At 37.3% G+C, this 21,956-nt stretch overlaps 1 protein-coding gene across 4 annotated transcripts; it reads right to left on the bottom strand.

Annotated features, from left to right (window-relative positions):
* Positions 1–442: 442 nt before the first annotated feature.
* On the bottom strand, positions 443–21,124 carry rffl (ring finger and FYVE-like domain containing E3 ubiquitin protein ligase). Of its 4 annotated transcripts, XM_079387248.1 has the most exons (7): positions 20,914–21,124; positions 14,774–14,962; positions 9,409–9,780; positions 5,922–5,987; positions 3,449–3,659; positions 3,148–3,171; positions 443–2,894 (listed from the first exon to the last, which is right to left on the bottom strand). In XM_079387248.1, exons 2-7 carry the CDS (start codon positions 14,948–14,950, stop codon positions 2,713–2,715), a joined length of 1,032 nt encoding a protein of 343 aa, XP_079243374.1. In that variant the 5' UTR covers positions 14,951–14,962; positions 20,914–21,124; the 3' UTR covers positions 443–2,712. The 4 variants fall into 4 exon arrangements, with proteins under 4 accessions (XP_079243374.1, XP_079243375.1, XP_079243376.1 ...); XM_079387249.1 differs by lacking the exon at positions 3,148–3,171; XM_079387250.1 differs by lacking the exon at positions 5,922–5,987.
* Between the last annotated feature and the right edge of the window lie 832 nt (positions 21,125–21,956).

The raw sequence follows: 21,956 nt of genomic DNA, 5'->3' as shown, positions 1-21,956 counted from the left end.
CGTATTGTTTATTCACAAAAAAATAAAAAAATAAGTGCTGAAGTTTTAAAATGCTTCACTGTATTAATCCACGTGTCTGTGTTCGCTTTATGGAATTCTTTTGGAATGTTTTCAAGCTAAACAGATACTGCTGTTGGGCCGATTATATTGAGTTATATTTGAGTGGTGAAACCCCTGTCGTCAAATAGCTTCGTCATGCTTCCACAACACATGTTTACTGGCTTTATTACGTTTGAACCCTCGGGAGGGACGGCCAATTATCAGAGGAGCTAACAATGTAACTCAATAACAATACTCCACCCTCATGAGAATACTTTGTTCTCTGAAAAGCTGATACGTTTACTTGATGATAACAGACCAGCAGAACCGGTTCCTGGCCTCTATGTGTTTGACCATCAAACGATGTTACTGTACTTCACAAAAAAATCGAGCAGACAAACTTGCTGGAAATATATTTTAATACAAAAAAAAAAAAAAGATCTTTAACACAAAATCTACTATTGTGGTTTAGAATGGTTTTAAAATATATCTTATCAGTTATTACAAAATTAAGGCAGGCTTACACCATTGCATACAGACAACACATCTGTATTACAAAAATGAAAGTGTTCCCTCTTCATATTTACATATCAAACTTGAACAGGACATGACAACATTGATCATCCTTTGCATGACTATCAAAGGAAAGCTCTTATTTCACAGTGATACAAAATCAAGTTAAGTCATCTAACGTCTTTGAGATTTGAACACAGATTTTTAATCATCTTTTTAATCATTACCATGTATAGTTATATCAATTTTCTCTTTGGGAAGGCGATTCCTGTTACAGAAAAGCTTTTAAGGCAACCCTGGAAAAAACATGAGTTGGCAAGTTTAATTCAGAAAACTGAAGCCTTACATTATTAAATTAAATTAAAACAATAACAGGAATATAATAATTTAAAAAAATAATTATTTATTCACCCTAATGTTCCAAACCTGTATTATTTTCTTTATTTAAAAACCAAAAGGAGATATTAGGAAGAATGTTCAAGCCTCCAGCTTCCATACAATTAACATGGATGGTGAATTAATCAACTAAGAGCTACAAAAAAGAACAAAAATGCATCATACATTTATAAAAATAGTCGATATGAATTATGTGCTATATTCCAAGTCTTCCGAAACCATAATTCGATTTTTATCTCTTCGGCCTCCGCTTTAAAATCCCATTTGCGGTCCCATATTTTGAAATGTCCCATATGGTGTTGGTCCCTAAATATATGAACCACATTCGGTGTCAAAGATGTCAATCCTGGTGCAAGGCATCTAATGGCACCCAATTTATCATTTAATATAAGCATGAATTAAAATGTGTCAACTCAATTTTTTTGTGGAGACTAACAGTATATAATAGAGAAAATGTGTGACTGGAATAACATTAGGGTGAGTAAATGTCAAAATGATTGTTTCTGAGTGAATTATTCCTGTAAGGTACTGATTTTAAAGCAGTGGTGCATTCCTGCTCATCCACGCGGCCTAAGAATAGGGCTAGTCGATGCTAACTGAATCTGAAAAGCTGGAGGGAAGGGAGGTGCTGGTGTTTATTGGCAGGCCTTTACTCGTCCTGTGAGGCACCGGTGAAGTCAAGAAGAGCGCTGAGGCATGTTCACCTGATATTTCCTCCGCTGATGAGTCTAAAGTGCTGCTAATCGAACTCCTGCAAGAAATCTAACACAGGCTGTGCTGAAACATCTCCACACTGATCATTAGCAGCACATAGTGGCACGCCGTGCGGTTTGAGGCCATCCGGCCGACAGCTGATGGAGCGAATGACTGTCATGCCAGAGAGGATTCCTCTAACACACGCCATGCACACATGCAATGAGCTGACAGCACTGCGGAGGCCGCATACTGAGCTTTCCCTCTGCCTACAGGAAATTCCCATAAAACCATTCAGATCATATTTCTGTGGAGCCCCGCACATGATATGTGGACAATATTATATTCATTATGGCCACAAATGAAGAACAAGTCAGCAAGGCAACGAATTAGCACGATGTAGCCACAATTTACGAAAACAAGGGAACAAATTAGTATTACATGGACTAAAATACGGGAATGAATTAGTATGACGTGGCCACAAAAGACTACAACATGACCATTATTTACTAAAACGAGGGAACGAATTAGTACAAGGTGGTCGCAATTGTGACAAGTCTCATTCCTGTTTATTCCTGTACATTTCACAGTGTAAGTCTAGATGGTGGTGGAAGATTAAACCCGAGATGCAGTATCTGAGTTTTAAAAAGAAAGGATCATTAAAAGAAATATGAGTAGAAATTAAACAGGTGTGTGAGAAGCATTGCGAGGCACTTATGCGCTTTCAGAAGATGCTGTCTGTGTGTGATCATATGATCCTTTCATTGTGGGAAATGGCAGAAACGGGAATTTATGTTGCATTGATTTGTGTCAACAAACATGTGACATAATCCCATGATCAAAAATAAAGCTTCCTCTTTAAAACATCCAGAAGGCACACTTGAAGAATGAAATCTGAAAACTGAATCCAGTACAGTTATTGCTCAGAGATCGGCACATCTTATTCACTGTTTAAAGTGCCGCAAGATAACTGTGCGAGAAGGCCACCTGACAGTTTTCTATAGTGTCCGTTGCTGGAGGGAAGGACTGTGAGATAGCGGTGAGTTGTGAATGGAAAATGGATGCTGTTGTTCAGGATCTGAACACGTGCACTGCCCGCACCACGTACTGCCGGCAGATCGGACATTCATTCATGCGCTTGCCGCACTTTGTGCATGTGACCATGTGTCCGCACTCCAAAAGAACACAGTCAATGGGTGAGTCCATACAGATCTTACACAGGTTCTCCTCCACGGCCTTCCCAGGCCCGGCATCTATAAAGAAAACAAGAAGTCATCACAAACGTAAAAGAATAACAATCATGAAAAGAACCTAAAGTGTGCACGTGTGAATATCCTGACATTATGGTCAGGACATAAACATTTATAACATTCACTTAAAGCATCTTCATTTTTTATATTTTGATATTTTTTTGGAAGAGTTAAGTCAGAATGTCAATGTGGTAAAACTGTCCTCTTCTCTCTTGTCCTCTAAAATATGAAATGAGGTCATAAGAAATAAACCCACCTGTACCTTCTGTGGCGTTCGACACTGAAAAAATTAAATACAGTCCATGTTAATGTAATCAACAGAAATAATATATTCAACTTTTATATTTAGGCCTACTTTAGAAAATGTAGGTCTGTTTGCTCAAGGCACTAACTGCAAAACCACATTACCCTTTAAAAATATGCCAAACCTACAGGTTATACTGGAAAAACAGCGCAAGCCAAACTATAAAAAAAACACATCACTGTGACAGAGCTGAGCTGAACACTCAACACTGAACACACTCAGGCTGATGCATCTAATCACACCAAACTCTTACCCATGTTCTGCAGGTCCTTCTGGTTGTGGTACAGACGCGTGACTCTCTCCATCAGCTCCCATTTCTCACAGCAGCCCTTATAGTCCACGAAGTTCCTGGCGAGGATCTCCTTCAGCTGCCGGACACTCAGATCCTCAATGTCCTCCACTGATCGGAGGTCAGAGAGAGACGCCCGTCGCCCCGGAGCCAGCACTTCCTCTGAGTCTGAGGACTGACACAGAGAAAGACAGCATGCAAACATCGGTTTATCTAGGCCTGAGATGGAAATGATCTCTTGCTTCCCAAATGCATGCAAATATCACTCCACTGAGAGTCGAAGCCGACTTCAGAGAACAAGAATCTGCCAAATCAAGGACAAATTCGAGAAAATGAAAGTGTGTCGTTTTACTTTCCCTTTACCGATTTAGAAACAGGTTTAACCCCAACCACAACACAATCCAGAGATGAGCAAAAGCCGTGGTCTAAATTAGTTTAGCCCACATAACACAAACTGACACTATGAACAGAAAGATGTGACGTGCCAAGATAGATGCAGAAGATTAGAAAGCACACATAGATGAATCGATTAATGCAAGGCAGTGTGAGGACAGTGCAACTCCACATCCTGCTATTATGTCAACATTATATGTTAATGCTAGGGTTCAGATAACATGCTGAGTGTTCATTAACATTATGGTATAAAGGTCTTGTTTAGATTACCTCTAAACTTCAGCCATTTTATATTGATAAGGAGAGGTATTGTGTGTCATAACACTGGCCTTCTACCACATGGTAAATGTAGCGCTTATCTTTCTTAATGTAGCTTTGAAAGACAAAGAGACTGTATATTGAATTCATGAAGGGAAGAACAAGGGGAGCCACATTAGGGTTGTGCCAATGGACGATATTATCGTCCATTGGCACAGAGATATGATGTCAGAGATATTACATGTGGCTGATGCCTTTGATGATATATCAAGACTATTATTATTGTTCAATTAATATTAGGGCTTATTTGTCCCATCATGTTTTATGCTTTTTTACAGTGTTGCACATTATAACCAATCATAAACGCTTCTTTTGAGCTTATGAATGCAATGACCAATCGGGGGCGTTCAGAAATGAGTCGTCGCTGGACTGACTTGAACTGACTGACTGAGCAGAATAATGACACTATTGTCTTCTGTAGAGCTGCTTTACAGCTGAATCGACGGTTTCATAACTGATGAACTTGACATATTTGTTGAACTGAATGGAATCAACCTGAACTGACTAGAGCTGCTGAAACAATCTGTATTGTATAAAGAGCTATAGAAATAAACGTGACTTGACTTCTCCAATCGTTCAGTCCAGACCCCAACAATTGACTGCAAGCACGCATTCAGTTTTAAGTTCAACACCCTCATCGATAAGTAGAATCCAATCCCAGACCTTTTGTTTTTTTTTCTCGATAATCCATTGTTCGTCACAAAATTTGCTGCTACTTTCATTTATTGTGACTTTTCACCCCACATGTGAAATAGGGTTGTGACGGTGAGGAAATTTTCCCACCGGTTAATCGACGTGTGACAACACCGGTATCACCGTGGTGGGAGGTCGTTTGAGTTTTCCCTCTTTTCCTGCTTTCCTTCGGTTTTAAATAGCTTGTAAACTCGGTGCGCTTTTTACTTTCACTTTCAAATTAGCAGCAATTCGGCATCAAGCAGTTGTTTGTTTTTAGTTTGCTTGAGTTTTCCCTCTTTCCCTCTGCTTTTAAATAGCTTGTAAAAGTACTGTGCACATTTTACTTTCACTTTTAAATTAGCAGCAATTCGGCATCAATTGCTTGAATTCAATTCAAACAAACAAAATACAGCATAGAACATATAGCTAACTTTTATAAACAAAAAAATAAAAATACACTATGCTATATGCCTAATATAAAAGAACAAATAACTTACAAATTTTAAATAGGTAGCCTATACAAAACTGAAAATCAGTAAAGACTGAGGAACAAATAATTATAAAACGTAGAACGTTTATTAGCGATTAAGAAATTTGGGCAAGTGACATAACCGGTGTTGCGGCTTAACACCGGTATCACCGCCAACACCGTCTATCGCTGCAAGCCTAATGTGAAAGATCAGTTGATCTGATTCACAAAACTGGTCTCAATGGATTAATCCCGATCTTTACCTAGTTGACAGAATCTTGACAGAGTCTTCATTTATGCAATGATGTGAAAAGAGTAGACTTCCAAACAAGCAGTGATTAATCCCAGCCTGCAGCCAAGCTTTTTCCCACGCTCGCAGCACCCACATGGAAGCAGAAGACATTCTTTAAACTGACTCTGCTGAGAACAGCATAAATCATCTTTTCATTGCAGAAGAATGAGAGAGAGATTGCTAGGCATTCTGAAGCGCGACAGGTCACTGTTCTGTCCTCTGCCCCATTTAACGCCCCAGACAGCGCAGCAGCAAGAAGAGGAGGAGAGGTGAGGAGTTTCAGGAGGTACCTGCAACTCCTGCTCCACCTGCAGCTCAGCGTCCATCTCGCTTTCAGCTGTCGCCTCAGCCAAGCTCTAAGGGTCAAAGGTCACAGCCAACACAGTTTAACACAGCTGTGCTCCCTATTCTAATTCACTTTAAGTTACAACAGATATTTTGTACACTCCTTAGTGTTCTTAAGAGACAGTCTGTGTCAAACGTGAGTCAGACAAGTCATTTTGAAGCACATGCAAGCGGCTGTGTGCATAGACGAATTTTAAAGTTTAATTCAAAAACAGATGAATGGTTTCCAAAAAAATATTGAGCAGCAAAAACATGTTTTCAACACTAGTAATAAAAAAATGTTTCTTGATCAAATGTGACCCTAGAGCACAAAAGCAGTCTTAAGTCGCTGGGGTATATTTGTAGCAATAGTCAAAAATACATTGTATGGGTCAAAATTATCGATTTTTCTTTTATGCCAAAAATCATTAGGATATTAAGTAAAGATCATGTTCCATGAAGACATTTTGTAAATATATCAAAACTTAATTTTTGATTAGTAATATGCATTGCTAAGAGCTTCATTTGAACAACTTTAAAGGTGATTTTCTCAATATTTAGATTTTCTCGCACCCTCAGATTCCAGATTTTCAAATAGTTGTATCTCGGCCAAATATTGTCCTATCATGACAAACCATACATCAATGGGAAGCTTGTTTATTCAGCTTTCAGATGATGTATGAATCTCAATTTTGAAAAAACTGACCCTTATGACTGGTTCAAGGTCACAAATTAGCCTATTATACTGATTTCTGAAGGATCGTGTGACACTGAAGACTGGAGTAATGATGGTGCGAATTCAGCTTTGACCACAACAATAAATTACATTTTACAATACAATCACATTAGTGTTAACACAAGACAATTAATTTTTCCAGTTTAACGGTGTTAAAATATTTAGCGCAGTTAACACAGGGGTGGAGCTAGGGTTGGCCACCCCACTCACAACTGCTGCTTGTCTCTTTTTTTCTTGATAAGGACTGTGTTTATTTAGACGCAGAACATCTTTAAGAGCACATCAAACAGGATACTTTTCAGACACGCACTCCACTTCGCCTCAGCGCCAGGCGCTAGTCAGATGAACGTGGAAATGGTACAGGTGACGAGGAGCTTCATTAGAACAACAGTGAACTGCGGTCAGATGAGATGCTATCAGGACATTATGTCAGTAAAAAAAAAAAAAGCTGTCAGGACATTATGTCAGAATTAATTTTGCTGTCCTGTCAGCTGTTATACTGTGCTCATAGCTATAGCCTGTATCATTTCATAAATCATTAAAGCGCGAGTGAAATTACGAGCATGCGTGTCAGATGCGCGTCACGTTCAGCAGCGGCAGCTCTTAAAGTTATAGCAGCCAAATAGCCTAATAACCCAGCTGCTGTGATGTCTGTTGATCAAAGAACAAAAGAAAAAAGAGGAAATTTAACACTTTTGTAGCTTTAAGGATTCATCTAAAGTTGGGCAAAAAAGTATTTAGTCAGCCCCAATTGTGCAAGTTCTCCCACTTAAAAAGATGAGAGAGGCTTGTAATTTTCATCATAGGTACACTTCAACTATGAGAGACAGAATGGGGGGGAAGAATCCAAGAAATCACATGATTTGATTTTTAAAGAATTTATTTGCAAATTATGGTGGAAAATAAGTATTTGGTCAATAACAAAAGTTAATCTCAATACTTTGTTATATACCCTTTGTTGGCAATGACAGAGGTCAAAGGTTTTCTGTAAGTCTTCACAAGGTTTTCACACACTGTTGCTGGTATTTTGGCCCATTCCTCCATGCAGATCTCCTCTAGAGCAGTGATGTTTTGGGGCTGTCGCTGGGCAACACGGACTTTCAACTCCCTCCAAAGATTTTCTATAAGATCTGGAGACTGGCTAGGCCACTCCAGGACCTTGAAATGCTTCTTACGAAGCCACTCCTTCGTTGCCCGGGCGGTGTGTTTGGGATCATTGTCATGCTGAAAGACCCAGCCACGTTTCATCTTCAATGCCCTTGCTGATGGAAGGAGGTTTTTACTCAAAATCTCACGATACATGGCCCCATTCATTCTTTCCTTTACACGGATCAGTCGTCCTGGTCCCTTTGCAGAAAAACAGCCCCAAAGCACGATGTTTCCACCCCCATGCTTCACAGTAGGTATGGTGTTCTTTGGATGCAACTCAGCATTCTTTCTCCTCCAAACACGACGAGTTGAGTTTTTACCAAAAAGTTCTAGTTTGGTTTCATCTGACCATATGACATTCTCCCAATCCTCTTCTGGATCATCCAAATGCTCTCTAGCAAACTTCAGACGGGCCCGGACATGTACTAGCTTAAGCAGGGGGACACGTCTGGCACTGCAGGATTTGAGTCCCTGGCGGCGTAGTGTGTTACTGATGGTAGCCTTTGTTACTTTGGTCCCAGCTCTCTGCAGGTCATTCACTAGGTCCCCCCGTGTGGTTCTGGGATTTTTGCTCACCGTTCTTGTGATCATTTTGACCCCACGGGGTGAGATCTTGCATGGAGCCCCAGATCGAGGGAGATTATCAGTGGTCTTGTATGTCTTCCATTTTCTAATAATTGCTCCCACAGTTGATTTCTTCACACCAAGCTGCTTGCCTATTGCAGATTCAGTCTTCCCAGCCTGGTGCAGGTCTACAATTTTGTTTCTGGTGTCCTTCGACAGCTCTTTGGTCTTGGCCATAGTGGAGTTTGGAGTGTGACTGTTTGAGGTTGTGGACTGGTGTCTTTTATACTGATAACGAGTTCAAACAGGGGCCATTAATACAGGTAACGAGTGGAGGACAGAGGAGCCTCTTAAAGAAGAAGTTACAGGTCTGTGAGAGCCAGAAATCTTACTTGTTTGTAGGTGACCAAATACTTATTTTACAGAGGAATTTACCAATTATTATATTTATTATAATTTTGCCCAACTGTATATTCAATTTAGAATTTAGTGTTGTATAACTTTATTCAATTTCTGTACGTTTCCTACTTGCTGAAGGACAATATAATGGGTTTATACGAAGATTGTTTTAAGTTCACTTAAATTGGAAGCTGTCATTTTTAAAAGTCTAATAAATGTTAATTATACTGTAATGTTGAATGGCTATAGTCAATGGTTAAATATTAGGAAAAACAAATTCCTAGAGACATTTTTATGACCCGCCTTTAGTCATAAAAAAGATGACAAATACTAAACATACACGTCTTCATGTTGTTTCTACATTCATTTGAAGACTGAAATAGTGGTTAATTTCAGAAAAAAAATGTGATTAGTTATTTTTTTCAATCGATTGACAGCACTAATTCACATGGAGATAGTTATTTTAAATTTGAATAATATTTCACAATATTAGTTTTTACAGTATTTTTCATTAAATGTGTGGCTTCTTTCAAAAATATATATATAAAAATAAGTATTCCTAAGCTCTGACCAGTAGTGCAAGTTTTTTTATTTTTTTTGTTTACCTGTTCATCTTCTGTTGCTGGAGTCTGAAGCCCCAGTTCTGTTGTGCTGTTGTTCGTCGATGGGCTCACGGTTATGACTGGAGTGTTAGGTTCCTGTGTGGTCACTGGGGGTGGAGGAATGTGCGTATCAGATGTAGGCGTTTGCTGGCCAAGAACCAGCTCGACCAGCTCCTCCTTCTCGCGGCACATCTGCGTGGGGATCTCATGCAGGTGGAGGTAGTCTCTCAGATCCTTTACCTTGAGCTTCATCAGCTCGGCTCGCTCGAACAGAGTGCCCCGGAAACGCTGGCAGGTATGGCACAGCCATGGCTGGAGGTCCTGCTGAGTGGAGCAGCGGCTACAGTAGTTTTTCTTGCAGTCCATGCACATGTGCTGCAATGAATAATGGGAGGGTTTAAAGCCAGGTTAAGATTACAACACAATGTCTAATCTTCCTTAAGGAGTGTGTAACACCATTAAGAACATTGCATTTTACAATTGACAAGGACTATTGCTGGGTCAAAAGCTACACTCTATTGCATCATTCTAAGCACATCTGTTTAGGATATTACATCTGATAAACAATGAGCTGCACTGGATAATGCCAAAGGAGTCTGGGAAGTTTCTTCAGGAAATATTGACACAACAGAACTCAAGTGTAGTGTTCTGGAAGTCACAATGCCATTCAGTCAGAGCTGTGGAGCAATTGACTGCAGACAACCTCATTTCCTTCCACTCATTATTACTTTACTGCCAAAATCCACATTCATGTAAAATAAATGCCCCCCAAAAGTCATTCATACTCATTCAATATTCAGAGTCAAGCTGAAAAAGTCTGAATTATGAGAAACACTGTTTATATTTGAAATCACCAAAACAAACACACCCCTACCCAAAATGATAACACTCCTATCTTAAAACGCAGTAGGAAAAAGGTAGATACAACAAGCACCTCCTCCGTCATGTGTGAACACCCCCTTTAAGAAGCCATGAGACCACATTATTTAATATTGCCAGTGAAAAGTACATTGCCCATGATTCTGCAAATGAAATGAAATCTCCAGTCAAGCAAATCGCAACCAAAAAAACAAACAAACCACACTTTATCCTCTATCCCCTCCCATGAAGCACTGCGGATGACAGAGTCAGTCTTGCTATGCTCTCAAGTCTCAAACTATTTCAATGTTTGTGTACATATGTATGCATATTTTAGAATGCATGTGTTGAACCTTAATTTGTCCAATTTTGAAAAACATTTTTTTAAGCTTTAAATCAAAGTTTGTATTGTTGTGATTCACCTTGTAGCTGCATGGTTTGGTTAATGGCTTATGTGTCATGGGATGAGTAGTTTTCAAATCAGTTGTTGTAATACTGATTAATAATGGAACTAGCTGGTTTGGTTCAAGCCTTGGAAACTTTTTTTAAATTTTTTTATTGACGTAAGAGAAAGCTTCTGCTGAACAAAACTGGGTGGTCACTACTGACCCCTATTCAGATAACAAAACTGTATGTGCTTTGTAGATGTCCTACCCACTAGTAAGTCTACAAACAGCTTGCGTTCAAACATCAAACCCATATCTTCAAACAAGTCTTTCCAGGAAACCAGATCCCAATGTTACTCTACTCTTACGTAAGGTGTGTGTGCAGGAATGCCATGAACGTGGCGTGACAATGCACTACATGCATCATCGTACTGTCATTCGAGCCCCAGTTTCACAGTGCATTCTGGATAATTCAGGCTGCATGAGGATGCTCTCACAATGACTCCAGTCACTCACATCTGAGTGCAGCTTGATTACGTTAATAATGGTGGCTATAAACTGTAGCTCAAGCTCTTTCCTTCATCTGTCAGTAACATGAGGATGATGGGTAACACTTTCAAATTAACAGAGGTTTATATTTTATTTCAAATGTTTTGTTTGACCTCACCATTTTGGTGATTGGTGTTTGCTTTAGTTATGCTCTTGACCCTTGACTCTTATACTCTTCTGTTATAACAGTGTTTGTGAAGCATATTTATGACGACAAGAAAAGCAAAGAGAAATTAAGTACTTTTGATTAACTGTTGATGATGAATTACCCAATTCACTGATCTCAGTTTGAATCAACCAATATGGTGATTTGTAATTAATTTCATATTATTTATGGTAGAAATATTACCCTACAAGATAAATTGACAAACTATAATGAAGGAGTTTAAAACCATTTTATGCACAAAGCCATAAGTTAGACAAACACAGACATCAAGCATCAGCACATGAACCTCAACAATGGTGACTATTAATAATAAAAAAAACAATTGATGCCGCAAAGCATGCTGGGTGCCAGTACAAAACTCCCAGCATGCATTGCAGCATGAATAAATTATGCAGCTGAAAGTTCTTACTATTTTCTTTATTTGCTTTTATTTTGGTGTTGTTTTGGTTGACTTTTCAGTAGACTGTTTTGTGATGGTCAGAGTTGAACCGATTTTTTTTTGTTATAATTTTTCTTTGTCACCAGTTTTGGAGATTCATACGCTGATTGTTGATGTCTGTGTGTGTTTAAATCCTACATTTATTTGCGCATATTGTGCTTAGAACAGTTTCACATCATTTGATTGCTGTAGTGGTACAAATTAAGTGTATTAATATATCACATATTTAATAACAGATTAAACAGTAATAGTGAATTAAACATCACAAACATCAGTCTCATCTGATCAGAGATTATTTAGGCTTTTCTTGCTTTAAAAACTGTACTTAATAAACTAAAGTTAACTAAAGCAACCAAATAAAAACTAACTTTAAAAAGTCAAGGTTCAAAATGTTTTACTTAAACATTAGTTTATAAACAAATGGCAGTTGGACAATTTAAGTGCAGTCGGTTTCAGCAAATAAAACGAGTTAACTGAAAAGTTTGTATGTTAACATTGTATCAGTTAATGAAATACGGTGTTTTACTGTAAATTTAAACAGTTCTGTAAATCCTAAAATGTTGCTACCGTATTTTTCACGGTAAAATTCTGGCAATCACAGCTGCCGGTATTTGACCATAAATTTAACAGATTTTGTCTCATTGTTAACTAGTTGCTTATTAACATGCCTATTATTAACATTTAGGCTCTTTATTAAGCACATATTCTGTATTATTCATAGACCGTATTCTACATCCTACAATACCTAAACTTAACAACTACCTAACTATTAATAAGCAGCATATTATGAGTGAGGCAAAAGTCCTAGTTAATGGTTTGTTAATAGCAAGAATTGGACCTTAAAATAAAGTGTGACTGGATGATGTTAATGCAAATCATCAAGAGGAACGCAAAAGGCTCCAATAAGTGCAATATACATAACCAATAATGCATATCTGATCCCATATTTGACAAAACGTAAAGTGAAACTTAATTTTAAATTCAGCAGATAAGTTTATCCAAAATAACAAAAGATAGTAATGGGCTTTTAGAGTTCTCTCTGGTTGTTTTCAGTCTGGAGCTCTATTCAGGTCAGAAAGGCCCCTTTGGTGCTTTAAAATGCTGCCTTAGTAAGCAGCTCACAAGGTGTAGGATATTTAGTGTGTCTAGCAAAGTCTAGTGTACCTGCATATGGTTCTCAGTAGGTTAAGACTGTTTGTATTAACATTGAACACGGAGGAATCTCCAGTGAAACGACTCGATTATGATCTTAAGCAGCACGGCCAGTTAGAACTGGAATAAACTCAACTAGACATTCTGACCCGAGTAGTGAACCTTCACATGTGAACATCTAAAATAGTCTTAAGATCTGTTCACAGGAATGTCACGGTGTGTTGCAACTGGGTTCAACTTCAAATTTTATTACAAATAGACTTTCACACATTATAAAATCTGTGCAATTTATACATGCTAACAGGATTAAAGTTCATCCGAAAATGAAAATGTCATTGTTTACCTTGTTCTGTGGAACCTAAAAGAATATACTTTAGAGAATGGATTAAATCTTTTTGGACAGATACAATACTACAATTTCACTGACACTTAAACTGAAATGGTGTAATCGACTAAGACAATCAAAAACATTGTGTTTATGTGATCCATTTGAAATACTTAAACTATGAATCAAACAGTCAAATAATTCCTGACAGCTTATCTGAACTGTTCTTATTTTTCATCGAACAGTTGTCTTTAACGAGCCAAAAAGCACGCATGTCACGTCTCCGTTTATCAATTTGCACTGGCTACCAATAGCTGCTCGCATAAAAATCAAGGCATTAATGTTTGCCTACAAAACCACCACTGGCTCTGCACCCCTTTACCTAAATTCAGTACTTCTGACTTATGAGAAGCTTATGAGAAGCATAGAAGCTTATGTTCTGCAAGTGAACATCGCTTTATTGTTCATCCCAAAGAAGCACAAAATCACTTTCACAGACTTTTTCATTAACTGTTCCCTCCTGGTGGAACGACATGCCCAACTCCATCCGAGCAGCTGAAACCATAGCCATCTTCAAGAAACGGCTAAAAACTCATCTCTTCCATCTTTATTTGACCCTCTAACTCTAACACACTCCATTCCATTTCTATTCTACTTGTTTTCTGTTTATTAAAAAAAACAAAACACTTGACCCTTTAACACTTCAATTGTCCATGATCTATTCTGTTTATTCAAACTACTTGTTTTCTTTTTATTTATAAAAAATGGACCCTCTAACACTAGTGTTTTCTATTCTTTTTCTATTCTAACTACTTGTTTTCTTTTTATTTTTTTATAAAAAAATAAGTTGCTTTGGATAAAAGCACCTGCTAAATGACTAAATGTAAATGTAGGTGGCGCTTTTGGACAAGCAGAAATACAGCAGTTACCGTGTTTACTCCTGTAAACACAAGAAAAATGTGAAGAAAGTCTGTTCCCACACTCGTCATGAAGAAAACGCATGCATGCAAGGTCTGAGGTGAAATTAAATGTTTTTCGTTTTCGCTCCAGATATCCAATTTTCTAAATAATATATTATTATTAAAACATAACATCAAAAAGACTGCATTTTGACTAGTTTACTAGCATTTCCAATGTCAACTAGCCTGATTTATATAGTATTTTACTTCAAAATGTTTAACTAATCATAAATAAGAACAGGAATCAATCAAATTCATTTCATTTTTTCAATCAAATTCATTTCCTTAACAGTCATGTGTGATCGGATAAAGATTGTTAAATGAAAAAAAAAAATCATTCACATACAAGCTGATTCTCTTTCATTATATAAATATCCATGACTTTTCCAGGTCAACATCATTTTAAAATTCCCTGTTATTTCCAGTGTTTCCAAGACCATGTGAGACGTACTACAACACTAAACTTTGAGAAACTGCCATTCACAAGCGTTTGATATCACCATTTTGTACTAATGTCAGTATAAAATTTATTACCTTTCTGGTTAGGATGTCGAAGCGATCTCCACAGGCCTTGCATGTCTGTTCTGGAGCGGTGGGAGATGGGTAACTGCTGAAGCCCGAGTTGGAGAAGGCCTGATGACGTGTGCTGCTTCTGGTGTCCTCCACGGTGGGATCATCCAGACAGAGCCAGCCGCAGCAGCTGGCCCACATGCTCCACACCTACTGCGAGAGTTTGAGAAAGAGACTCTTAGATTACAGCTAATCGCACCACAAATTCAATCGACTCAGTCTTCAAATACAATCAAACCACCTTAGTCCGAGAAGACAAAGGATGTACTTTCTTGAAAAGTAGATTGATCTGCTCTAATCAATACCCTCGGAAGTGAATTAGCAGCATGAAAAAGTTCTTCCAGCATCAGTCAGGACAGCAGGCAAGCTCTCAGCTGGAGTCATTTGGCTGAAGAAGTAGGACTTCCATCATTTATTCAAAGGCTGCGTGCATCTAAACCACAGGAGCTGTGCAATACTCCTACTAGGATGACACTTTATCCTTCTCTCTCTCACACACACACACTCCCTATCTCACTCGCAGCCAAATAAAGGCTGGCTGATCCAGTAGCAGTACCATGGCTACACCTCTCATGGTTTGGACACAGTGTTTGAATGAGCTGATAAGATGAATCATTCAGGATGGTAAAAACAGCAGACGTGGGTAACTCCCTCCATGCACCACTGTCCAAAGGATATTAACATGATACCACGATAGCAATATTACTCCAGTAAGATGTGCTGGTACAAAACGGCTTTGACTGAAAATAAAAAAAAGTATTGAAATTAAAAACCTGTATGACTAGCACTCACACAATACAATGTAGTTATTGTCAACATTAAAGCAAAATTGACACCTCTTGCTTTTGTGTCTTTTTGTGCAATTTTTAATTAAAGGACATTCTTCCTAGATAAAAAAAAAAAACATTTGTTTTTCTAATTTTTCATCAAACCTGCCTGACCTCTAAAATTATGTTTGGTAATCAGATGGTGCTCTAAACATGCATCATATTGAAGTCTAGTCATTAAAAAGTTAAAAAATGCTGGTTTTTGGTAATACAATAAACTATGGGTAACAAACATGGACGGTGTGGTTATCATAGGCACCTTAAAAAAAGGTGAATGATTCAAGATATATTTTCAGATTTTTGCACATCAGTTTTTTTTTTCCATCAACTGGTTAAAAAGCTGGTTGTGGTGGTGCACAATTTTCTGTTTCTGACACAGGCCTATCATGGAGAAGAAAGCAAACAGTATTTTCATGTTCTTTATTCTTAATGGTGCTTATTAAACACCACCTAAAGACTTAAGGTCATTGCACACGGAGTCTGAAATTTTCACATGCGTTTTTTCGTATTCCCCATCCTTACCTATCAAAATGCATGCTACGGATGCGAAAACGCAGAAAATAATTTACCATGCACAAATTACCATGATGATAATAATACAGTATACACATTTCAGCAATTATTGTTTCAAACAACATCAAGACCTTCAGTTCCATTCATTTGTAATCTAAATCTAATCATCTTCAGAGTGCTGACCGCAAACGGCAGACTGAAAGTCAAGCGTGAACAGTGTTGATGCAAACTGGCGTCTGATGAACAACAAACAAAAACAAATTAGTTAAATCACGTGATTGTGTTTTCATGATTAATCATGGCCAGGTACTCATGTCCTCCTCTAGTTTTGCCAACAGTGGCCAATAAAGAGAGAATAATAAAGAATATTACTTTTGGGACATGCTGTAATGCTCTTTGGTGAGTGTACAGACAATGTCATGCTGCAAAACTTAAAAACATCAAGAATCACGAAGAGACTACAAAGCAAAGCCAAGTGAGATGTCAAATAACAAGGAAGTCAAGACACCCAGCAGGACTGCCCGGACTCCCCTGTGGCGCTCTATTCACGGCCTACAGTGCTAACCGGTGCATTACACACAGTTACTGTCATGGTGACCCAGCCAGATTCTCCTGGCACTGAAGGAACAAGCAATCAGGTTGATTTCTGCCTCAAAATACAACAAAGCCCAAAGACAGAGACTAGCTAACGGTAGGATCCTGTTACCTGTTAAAAAAGAGAAAATAATCTCCCCTAGAGATTACATCCAAAACAGTTCTGATCAGCCTGAAGATGCTAACAGAACCTCCACAATGACAAGAAAACTCTGAGGTCAAGTGGTGTAACCATCAAGTAAACAGTATTGTCATTTTGCTTGAACCTCAAATACATGCAAGCTTACACATCTTGAGAGACTTACTGGTTTTGACATGCATGAGAGTCTAAGACAGCAGGATATGAGGGTTTTACTTGTCACAACAACAAACTGGCTTCCTGCATGTTGGTTGCGCCACAGTGACGTATTGATTTTAAGACAAAGATTGTTGTAAATAATATTTATTATTTTAATTATTAGCTCAGGATAGTTATACCACCATAACATCTTTGACAAATAAATAAATAAATAGATATACCCATCTACATTTTCCAAATATCTTGCTCTATGCAGGGTTGGGGGAATGCTGGAGCCTATTCTAGGGTAAGTAAATAAATGTCTACCATTAATTTTAATACATGCTAAATCACAAAAGAGTTGCACTGAAGTCACTAGTATGTATATACTCCTGTCAGCTGTCATATTACTAGAATATTAAAGGTTAAAATAAAGTCAATTTATATTTATAAATATAACAAATCAACATAAAATCTGAGTTGAAATTGCACATAAAGCAGATTTTATATTAACTTGTTAATGATATTAAAGATTAAATGTGATTTTGATAAAGTTATGTGATCATGTGATGTTAATTATATACATTAACATCACATGCAGCTTTCCTGTAGCTCAAATAGTAGAGCATGGCGCTAGCAACACCAAGGTCATGGGTTTGATTCCCAGGGAAAGCAAGAGCTGATAAAATGTAAAAACTGTAACTTGAATGCAATGCAAGTCGCTTTGAATAAAAGCATCTGCTAAATGCATAAATGTAAATGATATTGATTAATGATATTCCAATGTTGACATATAAACAGTGTCTGTCATAACTTGTTTTCATGACAGATTTATTCATGAGATCATTGACATAAAATGTAACCGTATATTTTTATTACAGTGTGCGCCTCTCTAAACATATTTCAGCAACACTTTAGATTAAGGAACTATTAACTAGTTGCTTATTAGCATGTAGCATAGTGGCTGTTTATTAGTGCTTATAAAGCACATATTAATGCACGACCATCATCTAGATCCCCTAACCTTACCCAATACCTAAGCATAACTACAACAATTACCCTACTTACTATCAATAAGCAGCAAAATAGGAGTTTATTGAGGGAAAACTCTCAGTTAATAGTGTGTTCCCTAATCTAAAGTGTTACCCATATGACTAATAAGATTTTTTTTCATTTTTAAATAAAATTGATAGAGGTCAGACTATTTCAAGATGAACAAATCACAAAGTTTATTGTGCTTATTGGACATGATTATTGGATGGTAGATGCACTAAAAACAATGCTTAGTGTAGTTGTTAACGCATCAACTTAAAACAGCGCAGAGTACAAGAATGATTCTTGGGATTTAAGAATTGATATTGGTTCATCAAAATAAAGACTGATTAAGTGTCAACCAAGCCCTCATATACTAAATATTCCACATTTTTTAAATTTGTCATTGCCTCTAATCACCAAAGGGATTTCTTCCATTGTTAAAGAGGAAACCAAAACTTGCATTCATGTTGAGAAAAAAAATAAAAAAATCCCCACAACAAAAACCATCCAATTCAGATTACTTGGCGTCAGCAAACATGGCAGCACGTGCACAGTTCACAACAACAAATGCTCTCACAGCCCTCACTGACCAGCTGACTGGACATTGTTACCGCCGGTCTGTCCTAAAATACCCCGGCCCACACAGTCAGTTCACCCAAACGCTCCCTAGAAACAGACCAACAATAGCTGCACTGTGACTAGACAACACCACACACACACCGAGACCGGTCTCTCAACAGCAGGATACTCGTAATGCCTGGACTGACTGACTGCTGACAGGTCATGTGCTTGAGGGCAGACTGGAATTATAAACGACCCATTAGGTTTGACGGCTACAGGGAAAGAATTTGAAATGTGGAAAGGATTTAAAGGTAAAATGACTGCAGGTCTATGCAAACTGGTGTACGTCACACACTCTTACTGCAATGACTCCAGTGGGAATTGTGTTAATGCCTTATTTTTGCTTGCTTTTAAATAGAATTAGTGCTGTCAAATGATTAACCGCATCCAAAAAAAAAAAAAGTTTACATTATATACAGTATGTGTGTGTACAGTGTATATTATGTATATAAATACACACACACACAGTATATATTTTGAAAATATTTGCATGTTTATACATTTAGATATTCGCATTCTTAATTTTTATATAAATATATTTAATATTTTAACAACTTTTTTCTTAAATATATACATGCATGTGTGTGTATTTATATATACACATAATATATACACACACATATTATGTAAACAAAAACTTTTATTTTGGATGCGATTCATCGCTATTAATCATTTAACTAAATAGAATGTTTAAATATAGTTGACTAGAATGTTGAATCTGGGTTTAGCTCTTTATTTGCACAAGAGTTTAACAGCCATTACACGATCAACCCAACAAGTACCCAAGCGGTAAATAACCCAAGGCTTACCAGTAAGTAGAACGAACTCCATTTGCATTTTCTGAGGGAAATACCAACGCTTGCAGAAAAATGGGGGTCACGGGGAAAGAGATCAGCAGCAAGACATAATGACATCATCATCAACAAAACAAAAATAAACAGAGAAAAATATTTTTTTAAATTCTAGTTTAAAACACATGTGCCAAGTTCTAAGAATGTAATCCTTTTTTTATGCTGGGTTTAATTGGTTTCGATTGAATGATTTTAAAATCACGTAAAAACAGCGCAATATTTTTTATTTTAATTTACACCTTGAATACTATCTTTACACGTATCACAAATTATTCATTTATAAATATCATTGTCTTTTAAGGAATCAAACCATTTTATATGACATTTTACAACTTCAACAACAAAAACTTGCCATGTATTAAAAGGTCAAAGTATCAGATTTTTTTTAATGCTTAAGCCTCTTTGAAATAATTTCCTTTTTTTTGTTTTGCATGTTAGTTAGTTGCACCATATGACTTGATTTGGCAAACAAAAATAGCTGTTAGCAGCATCTTCATTTCATTTTTTTTTATTTTTTTGCTTTAAGAAACCATAAAACATTATGCCAAACTAAGTTTTCTTTTCAAGAATGTCATTATTTTAATGAGGCTTTTTTTCTTCTTTCTTCTTCATTATGATACCAGGACAATGAATCCACCCTGACATGTTTTACGTCATACTCAAAATACCTAAATGAAGTTAGATCCAGCCTGTGCATCATGTTTTAAATGAACAGGTGTCTTCAGGTAATCGAATGCATGAATTGTCGGTTTAATGAATGTTCTCACGCTGAAAAGGAGTCAGTGACTTGTAAAGTGTGAGGTTCAGATACAGACAGCCTGGAATATAAAAGTCAAGCCATTGACATCTATAAAGAGAAGCCAAACAAAGCAACACATTTACTGCTTCTGCTGTTAAAAGCACATTGTTCGTGGATCTGGGCTTTACTCTGATCATATCTTCCTCTTTGTGCAAATCACCACACACCATGACCTGGAAACCTCAAACATCCGTGTGTCACTCTTCCTCTTTAAACACGACAACTTCTGTTCATCAACACCAATGTTAGCAGGAAAGTCAAACTAGCATAAAGGCGCTATATACCAGCATCGTAGCAGGTTTTATGCATATATAGCTCTTTAAAGCGTATTATCAGGATTATACAAACATAGTTCACTGTATAGTCAGCATATTACAGACTCAGAGTATTAAGTTGGTAGTTAGCATCACACTTTAAAGTTTCATTAAGTATCATGCGACCATGAGTTTAATGGCGAAAACTACAGTGACGAAGCGGACATTAAAGCGTTTTAAACACTGAAGAGATATATCAATGTGAGGGAAAGTAAAAGACAGTAGAGTTTATGTCATTTCTATCTTAAGTTACTCTCTTTATATTAAACTTACCTCGAATGAAGCGCTCGCACACCGCATATGTCCAACACTCCGAACTGATCGATAATCCTCACCGAACAAATCAACACTTTCAACAAATCATCCGCTTTTAATGTTATACTTGGACTCACACACTTCTGATGTTTGTGAGGTAACGTTACTACAGTCGTTAACAGAAGCGCGAGCACGTCCGACTAGTTCAAAACACGAGAACGCGCACGTCGAATGTCAACGCGTTTGACGCACAACCACTGCACCATTAAATATAATAGTATAATATGTAATAGTAAGTATAATATGGTTATTTAAAAATTTTTATGTCAAAAAAGGTTAAAAATAAATACATGGATTAAACTCTAGGAAGCTTTTGTCGGTTCAGAAACATTTTATTTTTATTTTGTGTTATTGAAGATACTAGAACATTAAAACGTATTAAATATACCAACAGGACACGTTACCTACCTCTTAAATCCCGGTTAATCTCATTCGACTGTGATTGGTCCATTCTGGCCAGCGTTGAGAGAAATATCACATATTAATAATGATACTGAAATCGGTTGTTTTGTTTTTTTCCAATTTACTTATTTATTTCAAGTTATTATATCCCTATCAGGAAGACTATAAGACATTATTTTCATCTTCGTGTGTGTGTAAACAATCATAAATGTGTTTGAGAGCAACCAGAGCTCATTTATGGAAGTATTGCCAAGACAAGAATGGGTATGTTTTGGTTTTAGGACAACTTTGATGAAAGGTTTTGATCCACTTTAAATGCTGACTAGTGTCTATCCTTTAATAGAAATCTAATTGGTTTACAGTATAGTACAAACATAGCCCATAATCCATTCCCGAGCTCACTGTATAGAGTTAAGTTTCTGTGATCTGAGAAACTGAATTAGGATCAGACAGAATTGAAGACAGCGACCTCTGCTGAAAAACTAATGTGTATCTTGACTGGAGAACCTGCCTTGCTTTATCACCTTTGCTTGAGTGATACAGTATCAGTTATAATGTACTCAGGTGCATTATAGTAGTAGAGTTATACTGAAACTGAC

This window comes from Barbus barbus (assembly GCF_936440315.1).
Source record: "Barbus barbus genome assembly, chromosome: 31".
Taxonomy (NCBI): domain Eukaryota; kingdom Metazoa; phylum Chordata; class Actinopteri; order Cypriniformes; family Cyprinidae; genus Barbus; species Barbus barbus.
Note: the sequence above shows the minus strand (reverse complement) of the source record. Positions and strands in the feature narration are given on the sequence as shown.

Coding starts and splice junctions, on each gene's coding strand:
- rffl (XM_079387248.1), bottom strand. CDS start 14,950: ATGTGGGCCAGCTGCTGCGGCTGGCTCTGTCTGGATGATCCCACCGTG. Junction 5,988..9,408: donor CAGCAACAGAAGATGAACAG/GTAAACAAAAAA, acceptor TTTGACCCTTAG/AGCTTGGCTGAGGCGACAGC. Junction 3,660..5,921: donor AGGTGGAGCAGGAGTTGCAG/GTACCTCCTGAA, acceptor TCTCTGTGTCAG/TCCTCAGACTCAGAGGAAGT.